The sequence below is a fragment of the Narcine bancroftii genome, chromosome 12 (genome assembly GCF_036971445.1).
Source record: "Narcine bancroftii isolate sNarBan1 chromosome 12, sNarBan1.hap1, whole genome shotgun sequence".
NCBI classification, from domain to species: Eukaryota; Metazoa; Chordata; class Chondrichthyes; order Torpediniformes; family Narcinidae; genus Narcine; species Narcine bancroftii.
In genome coordinates, this window is record NC_091480.1 from 55,916,448 (window position 1) to 55,937,863 (window position 21,416).

General features: G+C 41.8%; 1 protein-coding gene across 5 annotated transcripts in view; it reads right to left on the minus strand.

Annotated features, from left to right (window-relative positions):
* Positions 1-21,416, minus strand: part of LOC138746425 (STE20/SPS1-related proline-alanine-rich protein kinase-like) — a 252,576-nt gene that overhangs the window by 164,955 nt on the left and 66,205 nt on the right. For all 5 annotated transcript variants that reach the window (XM_069904598.1, XM_069904596.1, XM_069904600.1 and 2 more), the window contains 6 exons: positions 21,237-21,346; positions 19,336-19,437; positions 14,080-14,213; positions 12,587-12,635; positions 11,230-11,295; positions 10,470-10,538 (listed from right to left, as the gene is read on the minus strand). In XM_069904598.1, coding sequence (XP_069760699.1) covers positions 10,470-10,538; positions 11,230-11,295; positions 12,587-12,635; positions 14,080-14,213; positions 19,336-19,437; positions 21,237-21,346 — 530 coding nt within the window. The remainder of the gene's footprint in view (positions 1-10,469; positions 10,539-11,229; positions 11,296-12,586; positions 12,636-14,079; positions 14,214-19,335; positions 19,438-21,236; positions 21,347-21,416) is intronic.

Here is a 21,416-nt window from a genome sequence, read left to right on the forward strand (position 1 = left end):
TAGTGCGAGCATGAGAATGTAATAGCAGAATTGAAAGAACGTGCTCAATTCATAGCGAACGTGGTATACTGGAGCGAGCATGAGAATGTGGGACTACTAGAACCAGCATGATAATGTAATAGCAGCATTGAAAGATCGCGCACAATTTATCGCGAGTGTGGGACTACTAGAGCGAGCATATGAATGTAATAGCAGCATTGATAGGACGTAGACAATTTATAGGAAGCGTGGGACTACAAGAACGAGCATGAAAATGTAATAGCAGCATTGTAAGAATGCACACAATTTATAGCGAGCGTGGGACTACTAGAGCGTGCATGAAAATGAAATTGCGGCATTGAAAGAACACTCAATTTATAGTGAGTGTGGGACTACTAGAGCGAGCATAAGAATGTAATAGCAGCATTGAAAGAACGCGCTCAATTCATAGCTAACGTGGGACTGCTGGAGCGAGCATGAGAATGTAATAGCAGCATTCCAAGAACGCACACAATTTATAGTGAGCATGGAACCACTAGAGCGAGCATGAGCATGTAATAGCAGCATTGAAAGAACGCGCGCAATTTATAATGAGTGTGGGACTACTAGAGCGAGCATGAGAATGTAATGGCAGCATTGAAAGAATGCGCTCAATTCATAGCGAACATGGGACTATTAGTGCGAGCATGAGAATGTAATAGCAGCATTGAAAGAACGTGCTCAATTCATAACGAACGTGGGACTACTGGAGTGAGCATGAGAATGTAATAGCAGCATTGAAAGAATGCGCAAAATTTATAGCGAGCGTGTGACCATTAGAGCGCGCGTGAGAATGTAATAGCAGCATTGAAAGAACGCGCTCAATTCATAGCGAACGTGGGACTACTAGAGCGAGCATGAGAATGTAATAGCAGCATTGAAAGAACGCGCACAATTTATAGCAAGCGTGAGACTACTAGAGCGAGCATGAGAATGTAATAGCACCATTGAAAGAACGTGCACAATTTATAGCAAACGTGGAACTACTAGATCGAGCATGAGAATGTAATAGCAGCATTCCAAGAACGCACACAATTTATAGTGAGCGTGGAACCTCTAGAGCGAGCATGAGCATGTAATAGCAGCATTTAAAGAACGCGCGCAATTTATAATGAGTGTGGGATTACTAGAGCGAGCATGAGAATGTAATAGCAGCATTGAAAGAATGCGCTCAATCGATAGCGAACATGCGACTACTAGTGCGAGCATGAGAATGTAATAGCAGCATTGAAAGAACGCGCTCAATTCATAGCTAACGTGGGACTACTGGAGCGAGAATGAGAATGTAGTAGCAGCATTCCAAGAACGCACACAATTTATAGTGAGCATGAAACTTCTAGAGCGAGCATGAGCATGTAATAGCAGCATTGAAAGAACGCGCGCAATTTATAATGAGTGTGGGACTACTAGAGCGAGCATGAGAATGTAATAGCAGCATTGAAAGAATGCGCTCAATTCATAGCGAACATGGGACTACTAGTGCGAGCATGAGAATGTAATAGCAGCATTGAAAGTACGTGCTCAATTCATAGCGAACGTGGGTCTACTGGAGCGAGCATGAGAATGTAATAGCAGCATTGAAAGAACGCGCGCAATTTATAATGAGTGTGGGACTACTAGAGCGAGCATGAGAATGTAATAGCAGCATTGAAAGAATGCGCTCAATTCATAGCGAACGTGGGACTACTAGAGCGAGCATGAGAATGTAATAGCAGCATTGAAAGAACGCGCACAATTTATCGCGAGTGTGGGACTACAAGAACGAGCATGAAAATGTAATAGCAGCATTGTATGAATGCACACAATTTATAGCGAGCGTGGGACTACTAGAGCGTGCATGAAAATGAAATTGCGGCATTGAAAGAAGACTCAATTTATAGTGAGTGTGGGACTACTAGAGCGAGCATAAGAATGTAATAGCAGCATTGAAAGAACGCGCTCAATTCATAGCTAACGTGGGACTGCTGGAGCGAGGATGAGAATGTAATAGCAGCATTCCAAGAACGCATACAATTTATAGTGAGCGTGGAACCTCTAGAGCGAGCATGAGCATGTAATAGCAGCATTGAAAGAACGCGCGCAATTTATAATGAGTGTGGGACTACTAGAGCGAGCATGAGAATGTAATAGCAGCATTGAAAGAATGCGCTCAATTCATAGCGAACATGGGACTACTAGTGCGAGCATGAGAATGTAATAGCAGCATTGAAAGAACGTGCTCAATTCATAGCGAACGTGGGACGACTGGAGCGAGCATGAGAATGTAATAGCAGCATTGAAGGAACGCGCAAAATTTATAGCAAGCGTGAGACTACTAGAGGCAACATGATAATGTAATAGCAGCATTCAAAGAAGGCGCGCAATTTATAATGAGTGTGGGACTACTAGAGCGAGCATGAGAATGTAATAGCAGCATTGAAAGAATGCGCTCAATTCATAGCGAACATGGGACTACTAGTGCGAGCATGAGAATGTAATAGCAGCATTGAAAGAACGCGCACAATTCATAGCAAGTGTGGGACTACTAGAGCGAGCATGAGAATGTAACAGCAGCATTGAAAGAACGTGCACAATTTATAGCAAACGCGGAACTACTAGAGCGAGCATGAAAATGTAATAGCAGCATTGAAAGAACGTGCTCAATTCATAGTGAACATGGGACTACTAGATCGAGCATGAGAATGTAATAGCAGCATTCAAAGAACGCTCACAATTTATCGCGAGTGTGGGACTACTAGAGCGAGCGTAAGAATGTAATAGCAGCAATGAAAGGACGTAGACAATTTATACGAAGCGTGTGACTACAAGAACGAGCATGAAAATGTAATAGCAGCATTGTAAGAATGCACACAATTTATAGCGAGCGTGGGACTACTAGTGCGAGCATGAGAATGTAATAGCAGAATTGAAAGAACGTGCTCAATTCATAGCGAACGTGGTATACTGGAGCGAGCATGAGAATGTGGGACTACTAGAACCAGCATGATAATGTAATAGCAGCATTGAAAGGACGTAGACAATTTATAGGAAGCGTGGGACTACAAGAACGAGCATGAAAATGTAATAGCAGCATTGTAAGAATGCACACAATTTATAGTGAGCGTGGAACCTCTAGAGCGAGCATGAGCATGTAATAGCAGCATTGAAAGAACGCGTGCAATTTATAATGAGTGTGGGACTACTAGAGCGAGCATGAGAATGTAATAGCAGCATTGAAAGAATGCGCTCAATCCATAGCGAACATGGGACTACTAGTGCGAGCATGAGAATGTAATAGCAGCATTGAAAGAACGCGCTCAATTCATAGCTAACGTGGGACTACTGGAGCGAGAATGAGAATGTAGTAGCAGCATTCCAAGAACGCACACAATTTATAGTGAGCATGGAACCTCTAGAGCGAGCATGAGCATGCAATAGCAGCATTGAAAGAAAGCGCACAATTTTTAATGAGTGTGGGACTACTAGAGCGAGCATGAGAATGTAATAGCAGCATTGAAAGAATGCGCTCAATTCATAGCGAACATGGGACTACTAGTGCGAGCATGAGAATGTAATAGCAGCATTGAAAGAATGTGCTCAATTCATAGCGAAAGTGGGACGACTGGAGCGAGCATGAGAATGTAATAGCAGCATTGAAAGAACGCGCAAAATTTATAGCGAGCGTGTGACCACTAGAGCGCGCGTGAGAATGTAATAGCAGCATTGAAAGAACGCGCTCAATTCATAGCGAACGTGGGACTACTAGAACCAGCATGATAATGTAATAGCAGCATTCAAAGAACGCTCACAATTTATCGCGAGTGTGGGACTACTAGAGCGAGCATAAGAATGTAATAGCAGCAATGAAAGGACGTAGACAATTTATAGGAAGCGTGGGACTACAAGAACGAGCATGAAAATGTAATAGCAGCATTGTAAGAATGCACACAATTTATAGCGAGCGTGGGACTACTAGTGCGAGCATGAGAATGTAATAGCAGAATTGAAAGAACATGCACAATTCATAGCGAACGTGGTATACTGGAGCGAGCATGAGAATGTGGGACTACTAGAACCAGCATGATAATGTAATAGCAGCATTGAAAGATCGCGCACAATTTATCGCGAGTGTGGGACTACTAGAGCGAGCATATGAATGTAATATCAGCATTGATAGGACGTAGACAATTTATAGGAAGCGTGGGACTACAAGAACGAGCATGAAAATGTAATAGCAGCATTGTAAGAATGCACACAATTTATAGCGAGCGTGGGACTACTAGAGCGTGCATGAAAATGAAATTGCGGCATTGAAAGAACACTCAATTTATAGTGAGTGTGGGACTACTACAGCGAGCATAAGAATGTAATAGCAGCATTGAAAGAACGCGCTTAATTCATAGCTAACGTGGGACTGCTGGAGCGAGCATGAGAATGTAATAGCAGCATTCCAAGAACGCACACAATTTATAGTGAGCATGGAACCACTAGAGCGAGCATGAGCATGTAATAGCAGCATTGAAAGAACGCGCGCAATTTATAATGAGTGTGGGACTACTAGAGCGAGCATGAGAATGTAATGGCAGCATTGAAAGAATGCGCTCAATTCATAGCGAACATGGGACTACTAGTGCGAGCATGAGAATGTAATAGCAGCATTGAAAGAACGTGCTCAATTCATAGCGAACGTGGGACTACTGGAGTGAGCATGAGAATGTAATAGCAGCATTGAAAGAATGCGCAAAATTTATAGCGAGCGTGTGACCATTAGAGCGCGCGTGAGAATGTAATAGCAGCATTGAAAGAACGCGCTCAATTCATAGCGAACGTGGGACTACTAGAGCGAGCATGAGAATGTAATAGCAGCATTGAAAGAACGCGCACAATTTATAGCAAGCGTGAGACAACTAGAGCAAGCATGAGAATGTAATAGCAGCATTGAAAGAAAGCGCACAATTCATAGCAAGTGTGGGACTACTAGAGCGAGCATGAGAATGTAATAGCAGCATTGAAAGAACGTACTCAATTCATAGTGAACATGGGACTACTAGATCGAGCATGAGAATGTAATAGCAGCATTCCAAGAACGCACACAATTTATAGTGAGCGTGGAACCTCTAGAGCGAGCATGAGCATGTAATAGCAGCATTGAAAGAACGCGCGCAATTTATAATGAGTGTGGGACTACTAGAGCGAGCATGAGAATGTAATAGCAGCATTGAAAGAATGCGCTCAATCCATAGCGAACATGGGACTACTAGTGCGAGCATGAGAATGTAATAGCAGCATTGAAAGAACGCGCTCAATTCATAGCTAACGTGGGACTACTGGAGCGAGAATGAGAATGTAGTAGCAGCATTCCAAGAACGCACACAATTTACAGTGAGCATGAAACTTCTAGAGCGAGCATGAGCATGTAATAGAAGCATTGAAAGAACGCGCGCAATTTATAATGAGTGTGGGTCTACTAGAGCGAGCATGAGAATGTAATAGCAGCATTGAAAGAATGCGCTCAATTCATAGCGAACATGGGACTACTAGTGCGAGCATGAGAATGTAATAGCAGCATTGAAAGTACGTGCTCAATTCATAGCGAACGTGGGTCTACTGGAGCGAGCATGAGAATGTAATAGCAGCATTGAAAGAACGCGCGCAATTTATAATGAGTGTGGGACTACTAGAGCGAGCATGAGAATGTAATAGCAGCATTGAAAGAATGCGCTCAATTCATAGCGAACGTGGGACTACTAGAGCGAGCATGAGAATGTAATAGCAGCATTGAAAGAACACGCACAATTTATCGCGAGTGTGGGACTACAAGAACGAGCATGAAAATGTAATAGCAGCATTGTAAGAATGCACACAATTTATAGCGAGCGTGGGACTACTAGAGCGTGCATGAAAATGAAATTGCGGCATTGAAAGAATACTCAATTTATAGTGAGTGTGGGACTACTAGAGCGAGCATAAGAATGTAATAGCAGCATTGAAAGAACGCGCTCAATTCATAGCTAACGTGGGACTGCTGGAGCGAGCATGAGAATGTAATAGCAGCATTCCAAGAACGCACACAATTTATAGTGAGCGTGGAACCTCTAGAGCGAGCATGAGCATGTAATAGCAGCATTGAAAGAACGCGCGCAATTTATAATGAGTGTGGGACTACTAGAGCGAGCATGAGAATGTAATAGCAGCATTGAAAGAATGCGCTCAATTCATAGCGAACATGGGACAACTAGTGCGAGCATGAGAATGTAATAGCAGCATTGAAAGAACGTGCTCAATTCATAGCGAACGTGGGACGACTGGAGCGAGCATGAGAATGTAATAGCAGCATTGAAGGAACGCGCAAAATTTATAGCGAGCGTGTGACCACTACAGCGCGCGTGAGAATGTAATAGCAGCATTGAAAGAACGCGCTCAATTCATAGCGAACGTGGGACTACTAGAACCAGCATGATAATGTAATAGCAGCATTGAAAGATCGCGCACAATTTATAGCAAGCATGAGACTACTAGAGGCAACATGATAATGTAATAGCAGCATTCAAAGAAGGCGCGCAATTTATAATGAGTGTGGGACTACTAGAGCGAGCATGAGACTGTAATAGCAGCATTGAAAGAATGCGCTCAATTCATAGCGAACATGGGATTACTAGTGCGAGCATGAGAATGTAATAGCAGCATTGAAAGAACGCGCACAGTTCATAGCAAGTGTGGGACTACTAGAGCGAGCATGAGAATGTAACAGCAGCATTGAAAGAACGTGCACAATTTATAGCAAACGCGGAACTACTAGAGCGAGCATGAAAATGTAATAGCAGCATTGAAAGAACGTGCTCAATTCATAGTGAACATGGGACTACTAGATCGAGCATGAGAATGTAATAGCAGCATTCATTGAACGTGCACAATTTATAGCAAGCTTGAGACTACTAGAGGCAACATGATAATGTAATAGCAGCATTGAAAGAACGGGCGCGATTTGTAATGAGTGTGGGACTACTAGAGCGAGCATGAGAATGTAATAGCAGTATTGAAAGAATGCGCTCAATTCATAGCGAACGTGGGATACTGGAGCAAGCATGAGAATGTAATAGCAGCATTGAAAGAAAGCGCACAATTCATAGCAAGTGTGGGACTACTAGAGCGAGCATGAGAATGTAATAGCAGCATTGAAAGAACGTGCACAATTTATGGCAAGTGTGGGACTACAAGAGCGAGCATGAGAATGTAATAGCACTATTGAAAGAACGTGCACAATTTATAACAAACGTGGAACTACTAGATCGAGCATGAGAATGTAATAGCAGCATTCAAAGAACGCTCACAATTTATCGCGAGTGTGGGACTACTAGAGCGTGCATGAAAATGAAATTGCGGCATTGAAAGAACACTCAATTTATAGTGAGTGTGGGACTACTAGAGCGAGCATAAGAATGTAATAGCAGCATTGAAAGGACGTAGACAATTTATAGGAAGCGTGGGACTACAAGAACGAGCATGAAAATGTAATAGCAGCATTGTAAGAATGCACACAATTTATAGCGAGCGTGGGACTACTAGAGCGTGCATGAAAATGAAATTGCGGCATTGAAAGAACACTCAATTTATAGTGAGTGTGGGACTACTAGACCGAGCATAAGAATGTAATAGCAGCATTGAAAGAACGCGCCCAATTCATAGCTAACGTGGGACTACTGGAGCGAGAATGAGAATGTAGTAGCAGCATTCCAAGAACGCGCACAATTTATAGTGAGCATGGAACCTCTAGAGCGAGCATGAGCATGTAATTGCTGCATTGAAAGAACGCGCGCAATTTATGAGTGCGGGACTACTAGAGCGAGCATGAGAATGTAATAGCAGCATTGAAAGAACGCGCACAATTCATAGCAAGTGTGGGACTACTAGAGCGAGCATGAAAATGTAATAGCAGCATTGAAAGAATGTGCTCAATTCATAGTGAACATGGGACTACTAGATCGAGCATGAAAATGTAATAGCAGCATTGAAAGAATGTGCTCAATTCATAGTGAACGTGGGACTACAAGAACGAGCATGAAAATGTAATAGCAGCATTGTATGAATGCACACAATTTATAGCGAGTGTGGGACTACTAGAGCGTGCATGAAAATGAATTTGCGGCATTGAAAGAACACTCAATTTATAGTGAGTGTGGGACTACTAGACCGAGCATAAGAATGTAATAGCAGCATTGAAAGAACGCGCTCAATTCATAGCTAACGTGGGACTACTGGAGCGAGCATGAGAATGTAGTAGCAGCATTCCAAGAACGCACACAATTTATAGTGAGCGTGGAACGTCTAGAGCGAGCATGAGCATGTATTAGCAGCATTGAAAGAACGCGCGCAATTTATAATGAGTGTGGGACTACTAGAGCGAGCATGAGAATGTAATAGCAGCATTGAAAGAATGCGCTCAATTCATAGCGAACATGGGACTACTAGTGCGAGCATGAGAATGTAATAGCAGCATTGAAAGAACGTGCTCAATTCATAGCGTACATGGGACTACTGGAGCGAGCATGAGAATGTAATAGCAGCATTGAAAGAACGCGCAAAATTTATAGCGAGCGTGTGACCACTAGAGCGCGCGTGAGAATGTAATAGCAGCATTGAAAGAACGCGCTGAATTTATAGCAAGCGTGAGACTACTAGAGGCAACATGAGAATAAAATAGCATGCTTGATAGAATGCACACAATTTATAGGGAGCGTGGGACTATTTATAGCGAACATGGGAATATTAAAGCAAACATGAGAATATAATAGCAGCATTCAAAGAACGCACACAATTTAAAGTGAGCGTGGGACTACTAGAGCGAGTATGAGCATGTAATAGCAGCATTGAAAGAACGCGCGCAATTTATAATGAGTGTGGGACTACTAGAGCGAGCATGAGAATGTAATTGCGGCATTGAAAGGACGTAGACAATTTATAGGAAGCGTGGGACTACGAGAACAAGCTTGAAAATGTAATAGCAGCATTGTAAGAATGCACACAATTTATAGCGAGCGTGGGACTACTAGATGAGCATGAGAATATAATAGCAGCATTGGAAGAATGCACACAATTTATAGCGAGCGTGGGACTACTAGATGAGCATGAGATTGTAATAGCAGCATTGAAAGAATGCACAAAATTTATCGTGAGCGTGGGACTACTAGAGCGAGCATGAGAATGTAAATGCGTCATTGAAAGGACGTACACAATTTATAGTGAGTGTGGGACCACTAGAGCGAGCATGAGAATGTAATAGCAGCAATGAAAGAACGCGCACAATTTATAGCAAGCGTGAAAATAGCAACAATGAAAGAACGTGAACAATTTATAGCGAGCGTGAAAATAGCAGCAATGAAAGAACGTGCACACTTTATAGCGAGCGTGAAAATAGCAGCAATGAAAATATGCGCACAATTTATAGCGAGCGTGAAAATAGCAACAATGAAAGAACGCGCACAATTTATAGCGAGCGTGAAAATAACACCAATGAAAGAATGCACACAATTTATAGTGAGCGTGAAAATAACAGCGATGAAAGTATGCACACAATTTTATATCAAGCGTGGAAATATAATAGCCACATTGAAAGAACACGCACTATTTATTGTGTGCGTGGGAATATTATATCAAGCATGAGAATATAATAGTGGCATTTAAAGAACATGCATAATTTATAGCGAGTGTGGGACTGCTGGAGCAAGCATGAGAATAGTGACATTGAAAGAACATGCACAATTTATAGTGAGCATGAGGATGTAATAATGGAAATGTAAGAATGGGCACAATTTATAGTAGGAAAATTTGATCTTGGGAATGTCTCTTTGTATTGAATACCATGGTATTCCTAGAAACAGGACATTCAACGTTAATTTTACAGACCCGTCCCGAGGGAAGAGATTAACATAGCAAGTGCCTCTGATTTGAGACATTAGAATTAAAATCCTGCTCAACTCTGAAGCGTGTGTCTTTGATCTATTTAATTCATTCCTCTCCAAAACTTGTTAATGTTGTTGCAGCAGGATATCATCTATATAATGGGTGATTGTCACCTCTTGGGGGAAGTTGATTTGGTGTTGATTAAGGGAGATTGACTGGCAGATTCTTGTACATGCTTTTGTCTTTGTTAAATGTAAATTGCTTTTGTCAGTTAGAATTTAGAGTAATACACCCGTGCAGTAGATGTGTGTGTGCGTTATAGAATTTTTTAAAAAACACACAATTTACTATTTTCTGCGTGTTATGTGAATAAAAATACATTACTTTACACGGTATGTAAGTGGGGGGGGGGGGAGGTGGAGAACCAGTCGTTTGGAGCTGCAGTTAAAAATTCAAACCCACACCCTCTTGGCTTGGAGCAGGGTGTGCTGTGTGGCATCACTTTGGGCGTAGGTGTAATTCGTCTGGCCTCTGCTGGATCATATTCTCTAATGCTTTCAGAAAATACAGACCTTTTTGTTAGTCTCGAGCTCGTTGGCAGACTTTGGCATCGTGCCAGTAGCTTGCACTGTGTTGTCAGCCTGCAAGAAGATAGAAGAATTCTATTTGCGCCAGTGTATAGAGTTGAATAGGTACGGATCAGTGTGCCCTGAGCAGCCCACAGCGCAGCACCTCAGCCCTTCTTCCTCATTATATGGCAAGTCTGCTTGCGCCTTGGCCCAAACGTGGAAGATTTTTAGGTGAGATTTAGAATCTCAAAACATTTTACTTCAGCTTTGGGAAATGCACGCTTGAAGTGAGACCTGGTGTCTAAATGAAAGATAAATTGTTAGTCTGCCACTGCCTGTTATAGACATTTCCCTGTGTGATTTTCCTGTGTTGGCAGGTAACTGGGAATGTGGTACAGCTTAAAGCACCAGTGATTATACAACTAGATCCAAAGAACACATCATGAACTGCTGCAGCCTTTTTACCACGAGACAGTTCACTGTTTTATAAAGCAACAAGCAGTTCTTTACTCTTTCACACCAATCAACAATTGTTTGCTTTGGTTCCTTGACACCACACTCAACCTCCTGCAAACATCTGCCTTCTCAGCTTCCAACATTTCTTTAGTTCTTGTTATTTGTGTTGCATAAACTATCACTACCCCCTGATGTTGCTTTATTGAGACAGGATAGACAAACTTGAAGGCAGAGATTTTCCAGAGACCAGAGTGCAATGCAAATCTTCATCCTCAAACTTGCAGAATTACTAACAAGCATCCCTTACCTTTGCGTCCTTTTGCAGTCCACTTAGTGATTGGCCCAACAACTTCTCCATCAGATAATCTTTAGTCTGAAACAAGAGAATGGGTTTTGTACAAATCTAAACCAGTGGTTCTCAACTTTTTTCCACTCACATACTGCCTTAAGTAATCCCTATGCCATCGGTGCTCTGTAATTAGTAAGGGATTGCTTCAGGTGGGATGTGGGTGGGAAGGGAAGGTTGAAACCCACTGTTTTAAATGGTACCTAATTGACTCGTTATGTACACTGTTTCCTAACTCCAAAGGAAATGGGCCAATGACAATTTTTCTCAAGCAAAATATTTCAGTAACAATTGGGTCTTGAGCAGTGGTTCTCAACCTTCCCTTCCCACCCACATCATATCTGAAGCAATGCCTTACTAATCACAGATCACCGATGGCATAGGGATTACTTAAAGTGGGATGTGAGTGGAAAGAAAAGCATTGAGAACCACTGATCTAAGCTATAGGGTCTTCTTGGTTCTATTTTGTTTTAAAAAGAAACACATCAGTCATGAAGCCAATGGGAACAGGAAAGCAATTATTTGCCAGGCACGAATTGAGCAGTCTTGGTCTGAATGCGTTCTTAAGCAAAGCAGAAGGATGGTCTAGGTGTGTTAAACACATGATCAACCACTGAACTGTTTCAGCATGACTCCAGCTCTGATTCTGTCACGGCTCACCTTGTTCTGGGGCATTCTTGGTGCCCTCACTGAAGTCGTGCATGCCTGCCTGTAGAATAAACTCTGCCATCACAATGCCAATTCCCCTCTTGAAGTTTTTTGCACTGCTCCCACACTGGAGGAAAAAAATTGGCTCTAAAGTGTCAAAAAAGCCCAGTCTAGTTTGGGATTGGAACACATTCAATGACTACAACAAAGGGTTAATGCTTAGAAGGTGCTGTTTGAAAGAGCAGGGGAGGAAACTTCAAATTTCCGAAAGGACATAATTTATAGGACTATGGAGAAAGGGAAAGGATGTGTGACTGGCTGTGTTGCTCTCGTCTAGAGCCAAGACTGTCTCTAAGGGCGAAATGGTCACCTCCTGCCCTCTTACCATTTTCTCATTGAACACTGAATAACCTTGGCAGAGAAGGCTACAGGCCAAGTGCTGGCAGATGGAATTAATACGGATGATTTCCCCACTGGTGAAGGGCTTGTATGCTGGAATACTGGATACAGACTATTTTGCAGAGAGGTGCATGAAAGTAGTTACCTGGAATTCTGGGTGCAAAACAAATACTAACATGGGCTTCATTGTTAAAGCAGCCTCTCCCTGAGGCCAACGTCACTGGTGGGCGTTTCTCCCCACCACCAACCCCCCCCCACCTCACTCATTTACCTTTGATTTCTGAAAGAATTTGTGCTTCAACAGCTCAGCTGCAGTGGGCCTGAAAAATAGAGTTTACAGAGAGAGTTAATTTTTTAAATTTACATTTGGACACACAGTACGTTAACGGGCCCTTTTGGCCCACAAACCCGTGCCGCCCAATTGCACCCCTTTGATCCCCAACTCCCAGTAAGCTTTGAACAGTGGGAAGTAACCAATGCAGACACGGGGAGAATGTACAGACTCCTTACAGACAGCACGGGATTCAAACTCCAGTGATTAGAACAGCGTTGCGCTAACTACTACGCTAACCACAACAAGCTGAAACCAGGGGGCAGAGTTTGTGGCATCATTTACCATGTGGAGATGGACCAGCCTGGCCAGAGGACTTGGGGGGAAAAAAAGCAACTTTCAGAGATTAGCATTGCCTGTGTGACAGAATATAGATATGTTTTTGGGAGATAAATTGGGAAAGGTTTGTTACTGTAGGTCACATACAAACACTTTAAAACAGATCTCATTTAAAATACTGGAGCTCTACCCCACGGTAGACATGTCAGGCCTCAGAGCCTTTGCAAGAGCTTTGGAGAGTGCCCGAGAGACTTCACTAATGGATTGGTGTTTACAAAAAAGCAACAAATGAAAGAACATGTCGGAGCCACAGACTGTCTGGGGGGGAACTTGCTGTTCTAAGAGGGTCATGTGCTTTTGCAAGCAGAGAGAGTCTCTCTGAGAGAGAGAGAGAAAATGAATGCAGTTCTACTGTAGTAGCTGGGACTGGAAAAGGACAAGTTGGCAAGCTTGTGGAAAACCCCATTTGGAAGACAGGTTGTGAGTGCTTAGTTCAGCCTGGTCAAAGCCCTTGTGGTTCATGCAAGAGGAGAGGACTGGGTGCCTAATGTATCACTTGAAATAAGAGAAACAAAAAGGTACTCTGTGGTGAACTAAAGAAAGAGGTTTTCATCTGGAAAACCCTGAGGGGGAAAAGTTTCATCAGCAAGACAATGGAGTGACTGATGGAAGTAAATCAGTTGTGGATGTCCTGGTCCAACAAATCATTCTCTGAAAACCGACAAGAATCTTCCTGAGCGGTAACCATTTACCTTTCAAGCACCAAAGCCTGGTAAACTTTATACATGTTAAATTCTGTGCACAATATAAGAATTGCCTGCAACCAGTGAACTTGGACGAATGAGAAGTGAGATTGGATTGTGAACCAAAGAACTTACACACACATTACACACACATGCGCTTAGAATTAAAAGGGGGTTAAGTTGATAATAGATAAGTTAAAGTTTGATTCTGTTTTCATGTTTAAAGATAATTAAAAGAAATTTTTGTTTAAGTAACCATTTGTCTTGGTGAATACCTATTGCTGCTGGGTTAGGGGTCCTCTGGGCTCGTAACACTTGTCAGAAGTAAACTTAGAAAATATGGAGCCCACATCTACAGTGTGTTGGTCATGCCTATTGCATGCTGTCGATGAATAACCTTAAGGAACACACCTCTTTGCGGGGTCTTTTTGCAGGCACAGGGCGATCAGTTTACGAAAGGACTTGCCGTACTTCTTAACCATCTCCTTATCCTCAACACCTGTCTCGAGAGTAGGGGGCTCATTTTGGAGAGTCACCATCAGCACCTAGAATCAGAATTTACTGTCATGAAATTCAGTGTTTGTGGCAGCATCACAGCGCAAACGTTCATATTATAACCATCTTACAACATTGCTATATAAAAGAATAAGTGCATGAAAAGTCAGGCAGTGTCTTTGGTTCATTGATCATTCAGGAATCTGATGGCAAAGGGGAAGAAGCTGACCTTCAGGCTCCGGTACCTTTTCCCCCGATGGTAGCAGAGTGAAGAGGGCATGGCCTTGGAGGTCGGGTCTTTGAGGATAGAAGCTGCTTTTTTTTTAAAGAGACCGCCCGATTTAATTATAAATTTGGTTACTTTGTTCTTTCTGTTAATTTTTTTCCCAGTTTTATCCATGTTTAAATCCAAATTAAGGTTGAAATCCCCTCCTATTAGTATGTTCCCTTGCGTGTCTGCTATCTTCAAAAAAATATCTTGCATAAATTTTTGATCTTCTTCGTTAGGTGAATATACATTGAGTAAATTCCAAAACTCCGAATATATCTGACATTTTATTATTACATATCTCCCTGCTGGACCTATTATTTCCTCTTCTATTTTAATTGGTACATTTTTACTGATTAATATAGCTACTCCTCTAGCTTTTGAATTATATGACGCTGCTGTTACATGTCCTACCCAATCTCTCTTTAATTTCTTGTGCTCCATTTCAGTTAAATGTGTTTCTTGCACGAATGCTATATCAATTTTTTCTTTTTTCAGTAAATTTAGCAGTTTCTTCCTTTTGATTTGGTTATGTATTCCGTTAATATTTAAAGTCATATAGTTCAACATAGCCATTTCATACTTTGTTTATCTTTCCTTTCCGTTTCCTCATCATCACCTTTCCTTCTTATCGATTTCTGCTTTCTTGTTTTGAACAGATTATAAGACAACATTTCTAAAACATAAAATATTTCCCTTATTCTCCTATCTAAAACTTCTTTAACCCCACTATACCCTCCCCTTCCTGAGTTGCCCTTTATCCCTTGTCGGGCAACCACATCTCCCCTCTCCATTTGGATTTGCGAATTCACTCGCGTCAACTGATTTCCCAGTGACCGTAACTCCTCCCCACCCAGCCCCCCCAGAAAAGATTTTAATTTTCATATATAACAAAGGTCATTCTCTTAATTCCCTCCTTACTTCCTCTCTTCCCTTTCTTTCCCTTATTAATTCTTATCTATACTCTATATATTTTCCTTTAAATACGGATACACTCATGTACACACACACACATATATATATATATATATATATACCCATATACACACAATCATATAGTTCGTGGTCATTTTTACTCTCGTTACATGTCTTCATCTCTCTGTCTGTTTTGTAGTTGTTCTGCAAATTTTCGTGCTTCCTCCGGATCCGAGAATAATCTGTTTTGCTGCCCTGGAATAACTATTTTAAGTACCGCTGGGAACTTTAGCATAAATTTATATCCTTTTTTCCATAGGATCGCTTTTGCTGTATTAAACTCCTTTCTCTTCTTCAGGAGTTCAAAACTTATGTCTGGATAGAAAAAATTTTTTTGACCTTTGTATTCCAGTGGCTTTTTGTCTTCTCTTATTTTCTTCATTGCTTTCTCCAATACATTTTCTCTTGTTGAATATCTTAGGAATTTTACTAAAATGGATCTTGGTTTTTGTTGTGGCTGTGGTTTTGGGGCTAATGTTCTATGTGCCCTTTCTATTTCCATTTCTTCCTGTAATTCTGGTCTTCCTAGGACCCTGGGGATCCAATCTTTCATAAATTCTCTCATATTCTTGCCTTCTTCATCTTCCTTAAGGCCCACTATCTTTATATTATTTCTTCTATTATAATTTTCCATTATATCCATCTTCTGAGCTAACAGCTCTTGTGTCTCTAACTTTTTTATTAGATTCTTCTAATTTCTTTTTTTAAGTCCTCTACTTCCATTTCTACGGCTGTTTCTCGTTCTTCCACCTTGTCCACTCTTTTTCCTATATCTGACATGACCATCTCTAATCTATTAATTTTTTCTTCTGTACTTTAAATTCTTCTTTTTATTTCACTAAATTCTTGTGATTGCCATTCTTTTACTGATTCCATATATTCTTTAAAAAAATATATATCCATTGTTTTGCCTTTCCCTTCTTCCATTTCTCTATGTTCTTCTTCTTCTTCTTCTTCCTATGGGTTGGTCATTTGTTGTTTCCTTGTTTTCTTTTTACTCTCTTCTTTCTTGTTCTCGTTGTTTTCTATGTTCTCTTCCTGTTGTTGTGTTGTAGCTGTCATTCTCAGCTGTGGAGATCGACTCCTCAGCTGGTCCCCCCTCCCGTTAGTGTTTTTTTTGTCATGCGCGAGGAGTCGCGCATGCGCGGTTGCGCACTTCTGCTTGGCTCCGCGAGCCATTTTTGTAGTCCCGAGCTTGGGACTTCAACTTACCTTAGGGAGCGGGCTTCTCTCTCCACAGCGAGTCTCCTCGGACAGGTAAGGCCTTCACCTTCTTCCAACGTCCTTTCTTCTTCTCTTCTTCCCATTGCTTTCGACTTTTCTTTCTTCGCTGCCATTTTCTTCCCACCTTTACTTTCACTTTATTTTAATTTTTATGTTTGCGCCTTTGTGTTTTCTATGTTTTTTTAAACTTTTCCGGAGAGGGCTGGAGTTCCCCGACCAGCCACTACTCCATCACGTGACTCCCGGCCCTTCTAGTTCATGCTGAACTTTTCCCACCTTGTCCCATTGACCCACACCTGGCCCATAACCTTCCACACCCCTCTCATCCTATACCTATCCAACTCTTCCTTCAATATTAAAATCGAACCCACATCTATCACTTTGGTCAGAAGCTCATTCCACACTCCCACCATCCTCTCAGTGTTAGAAATTCCACCCAAATTTTTCCCCCTTCAATCTCAATCCATGTCCACTTGTTTGAATCTCCCCCACTCTCAGTGGAAAAAAGCCTGTCCACATTGACTCTATCTGTCCCCCTCAGAATTTTAAACACCTCTATCAAATCACCCCTCAATCTTCTCCAGGGAATAAAGTCCCATCCTGCTCAACCTTTCCCTGTAACTCAAACCCTGAAACCCAGGCAACATTCTCATAAATCCCTCTGCTCTCTCTCTATGTTTATATCCTTCCTGCAACCAAAACTGCACACATTATTCCAAATTTGGCCTCACCAATGCCTCATACAACTTTAACATGACATCCCAACTCCTCCATTCAATACCCTGATTTATGAAGGCCAACATACCAAAAAGCTTTCTTCACCACCCTATAGACATGTGACTCCACTTTCAGGGAATTATGTACCAGAATTCCCAAATCCCTTTGTTCTACTGCACTCCTCAGTTGTCAACCATTTAACCTTTGCTGACCTTTGCTGATTAGTCCTTCCAAAATGTTGCACCTCACACTTGTCAGTATTAAACTCTATCTGCCATCTTTAATGTACCTGTAGAAACACTTTGGATTTATTTTGACCTTGCCTGCCAAAGCAGCCTCGTATCTCCTTTTAGCCTTTCTCATTTCTTTTTTAAAGACTTTTTTTGCCCACTTTCTATTCCTCATGCACCTCATTTACTCCCCGCTGTCTACACCTGTTGTCCACATCCTTCTTCCTCCGAACCAAGTTCCCAATCTCCCTTCAACACCAAGGCTCTTGACATTTTCTAACCTTTCCTTTAATCCTCACAGGGACAGACCCACTCTACTGTCAACATTTCCCCTTTGAATATCCTCCATTTATCTGTTGCATCCTTCCCAGAAAATGAATTATCCCAACTCACACCCTTTAAATCCTTTCACATTTCCTCAAAATTAGCCTTGTTCCCATCAAGAATCTCAACCTCAGGCCCAGCCCTATCCTTCTCTATTATTAACCTAAAACTAATAGTATTATGATCACTCGACCCAAAGTGTTCCCCAACACAAACCTCTCTCACCTGACCTATCTCGTTCCCTAATGGGAGACCCAATACAGCCCCCTCTCTAGTCAGCTCTTCTATGTATCGATTTAGAAAACTTTCCTGAAAACATTTGACATCCAGTATGGGCGTCCCAGTCAATGTGTGGAAAGTTAAAATCTCCTATAATCACTACCTTATGTTTACTACACATATATGCTATCTCCTTTCATATATGCTCCTCTAATTCCTTCTGTCCATTTGGGGTTCTATAATACATTAGTGTTTTCATGCCTTTCCCATTCCTCACTTCCACCCAAATATCCTCACTGGACGAGCCCTCCAGTCTATCCTGCCACAGCACCGCTGTAATGTTTTCTCTTACAAGCAACGCGACTCCTCCATCTTTTATCACGTCTAAAGTGATGCAATCCTGGAATATTCAGCTGCCAATCATGCCCCTCCTGCAACCAAGTTTCACTGATGGCTACAATATCATATTTTCATGTGTCAATCCACATGACACTCTAAGCTCATCCACCTGACTCACCATGCTCCTTGCATTGAAATATATACACTTGAGAGAATGTCCCCCACATTCACTCCTTTGATTACCGCCTACGTTTATTACACCCTCTCCTTGCACCACCAGGTTCAGGAACAGCTGCTCCCCCTCCACCATCAGACTCCTCAACAACAAACTCAATCAGGGACTCATTTAAGGACCTTCACTCTGCACTTTATTGATTTTTTTTTGCTCTCTCTGTATTGAACACCAAGGCTCTTGACATTTTCTAACCTTTCCATTAATCCTCACAGGGTTTGTTTACATTCGTTATCTGTTTACAGCTCTTTTATTTGTTTACACTGTGTAGTTTTTTTTTGCACCAACAAGCAGTAATTCTGCCGCACTTGCAGGAAAAGGAATCTCAGGGTTGTACGTGATGTCATGTATGTAATCTGGCAATAAATCTGAATTTTCCTGCTGGTTAATTGAATATTTTAATTTTACTTTCAGAGACAACTTGACACATTTTCTTTCTTGACATCTGCTAATGAAATGTGCAATTAAAAGGTTTGGATTTGCAGTTCCCAGAAAACCCTTGATCCTAGATTTAATTTATTTTAGAAGGAAAATGCAACACCTCTGATGCTGTGTCACTCACTCCAGAATATCTCGGATTCTCTCCAGATAACTTGCTCCCAGACACCCACCAATTTGCAAGCTATTAAAAAGTTAATTCCCACCTTCATTGGTGGATACTTGTGATACGGTGCTGTACCAGTTGCCATTTCAATGGCCGTTATTCCAAAACTCCAGATGTCTGCTTTGAAGTCATAGCCTCGCACCTGGAATGAAAGTGAAATTCAGGAGTTGGTGTGCAGCTGTTGGACTCTTTACAAAAGGAGCAAACAAAAAATTGCTGCTGCAAGCATGCAGCAGGTCGGTTAGCATCCATGGGTAGCATCCAGTTAGCGCAATGCTGTTACAGCGCCAGCGGCCGGGGTTCAAATTCGGCACTGTCTGTCAGGAGTTTGTACGTTCTCCCCCATCTGCATGGGTTTCCTCTGACTGTTCAAAATAAGCACCGGTGGGGAGGTGGGGGGGAGGGGGGGGAGGGAGTTGTAGGTCAATTGGATGTAATTGGGCAGCACAGGTTCATGGGCCGAAAGGGCCTGTTACTGCGCTGCAGGTCTGAATTATAATGATCTGTCAGCATTTTGGCTGCGAACCTTTGATTGAGAACCAAAACAGTGGCTGAGCATTTCTACCCAGGGATCCTGTCTGACCTCTATTGTAAAGACACAATGCATCAGAAACTCAGCAGGCCTGATAGTGCCCTTTGTTCCAAGATTCCACCATTTGTAGCTTTTGTGTTTCTCCACCTGAAAGGAGACTGGTGCAAACGTCATGTGCTCACTGCAATAGCAACACCTGCTGGAAACAGCAATCATTTTACTGCAAGATCAGCTGCAGAGATCAATTACAATTTATTTATTGAAGGCAACAGAATACCCTGGAGAACTGAAATAAAAGCAAAATGCTGGAAACCCAACAGGTCAGGCTGTTCCCCTGGAGAGCTTCATCTTAATGTCCCTTTGTCTGAAGAATCCAAATAAAATTTATTGCAGGATGGTTAATACAGTAAAATCCCAGTTATCCAGAATTCAAGCAAATGGCAAAAAAAGTGCAGAAAATAAATGTTTTTTTAAAAAAAAACACATAAAAGTTTAAAATTGGCACCCTCTAGCAGTTTGCCAATCATGCAATACACAATCTCAAGCAACTTGAAAATTCACTTATCCGCTATCTACCAATCCCCATAAGTGCCAGGTACTGGAGGGATTTTTTTTAACTGTAGATTACTGATCTTTAGGGATTCAATTTGGCATTTTGCATTAAAATTACAGTTTATTTTCTAATCCGGGCTTAACCGAGGCAAAGCAGATTACATCTCATACTCCACTTATTCTTTAAAGACAGATTTGGCCAAGAATAAAATGTGACATGTTTTGGCTTTACACCAAATCCAGCTTCCAACTCTACAAGATTAAGGGGAAACTTAATTGATATTTTTAGGCACATCGGATGGTCAGAAAAGTTGCTGTATAAATAAAAATGCTCACTTTATTTTGCACAACTTCCCCTCCCCCCCCCCCCCCCCCCCTCCACCATGTTCAATTAGCTTGTTCCCCATTTTGGAATAATACCCTCCACCGCATGCATTTTCAAATGTCATGAATGCACTCCCAGATACACTGTCCTCTTCACTTGCACCCAAAAGCAAACCATGATCAAAGTGCGAAAGACCGGTACGAGCATATTTTGGGCATTTCTTGTCCTTGTGACCTCTACCACTAAGATTTGCAATTACCTCAACTTATTTCACACCTATTGGATTGTTACAGCTTTCAGCAGAGCATGGAAATGTAACAAGTGCCCAGTCTGACCAATACCCAAGAAGGTTTGTGACCCAGTGGCCTCAGTAGAAACAAGAGAGATTTGAAACCAGTTTCCTATTTCACATTAGGGTGAAGGTGGCTACAAACCCAACTGACATATGCGGGTGAAAGTCTGACTTTGGGTTTTCTGAAAGTGTAAACCAGGCCCGACTTTATCAGAAGATTGACTTGAAACCTCAATTTACCTGTTCCATCACCTCTGGCGCCATCCAGCATGGAGTTCCGACAAAGGTTTTACGTACTTTATTTCTGGTCATGTCCCCACCAGCAGCCAGAAAGGCACTCACACCAAAATCTAGCAAAGAAAAGGAAGTCCATTTTTAAATACACAGTTCTATGGATACGAAAAGAATCTTTACATCAGT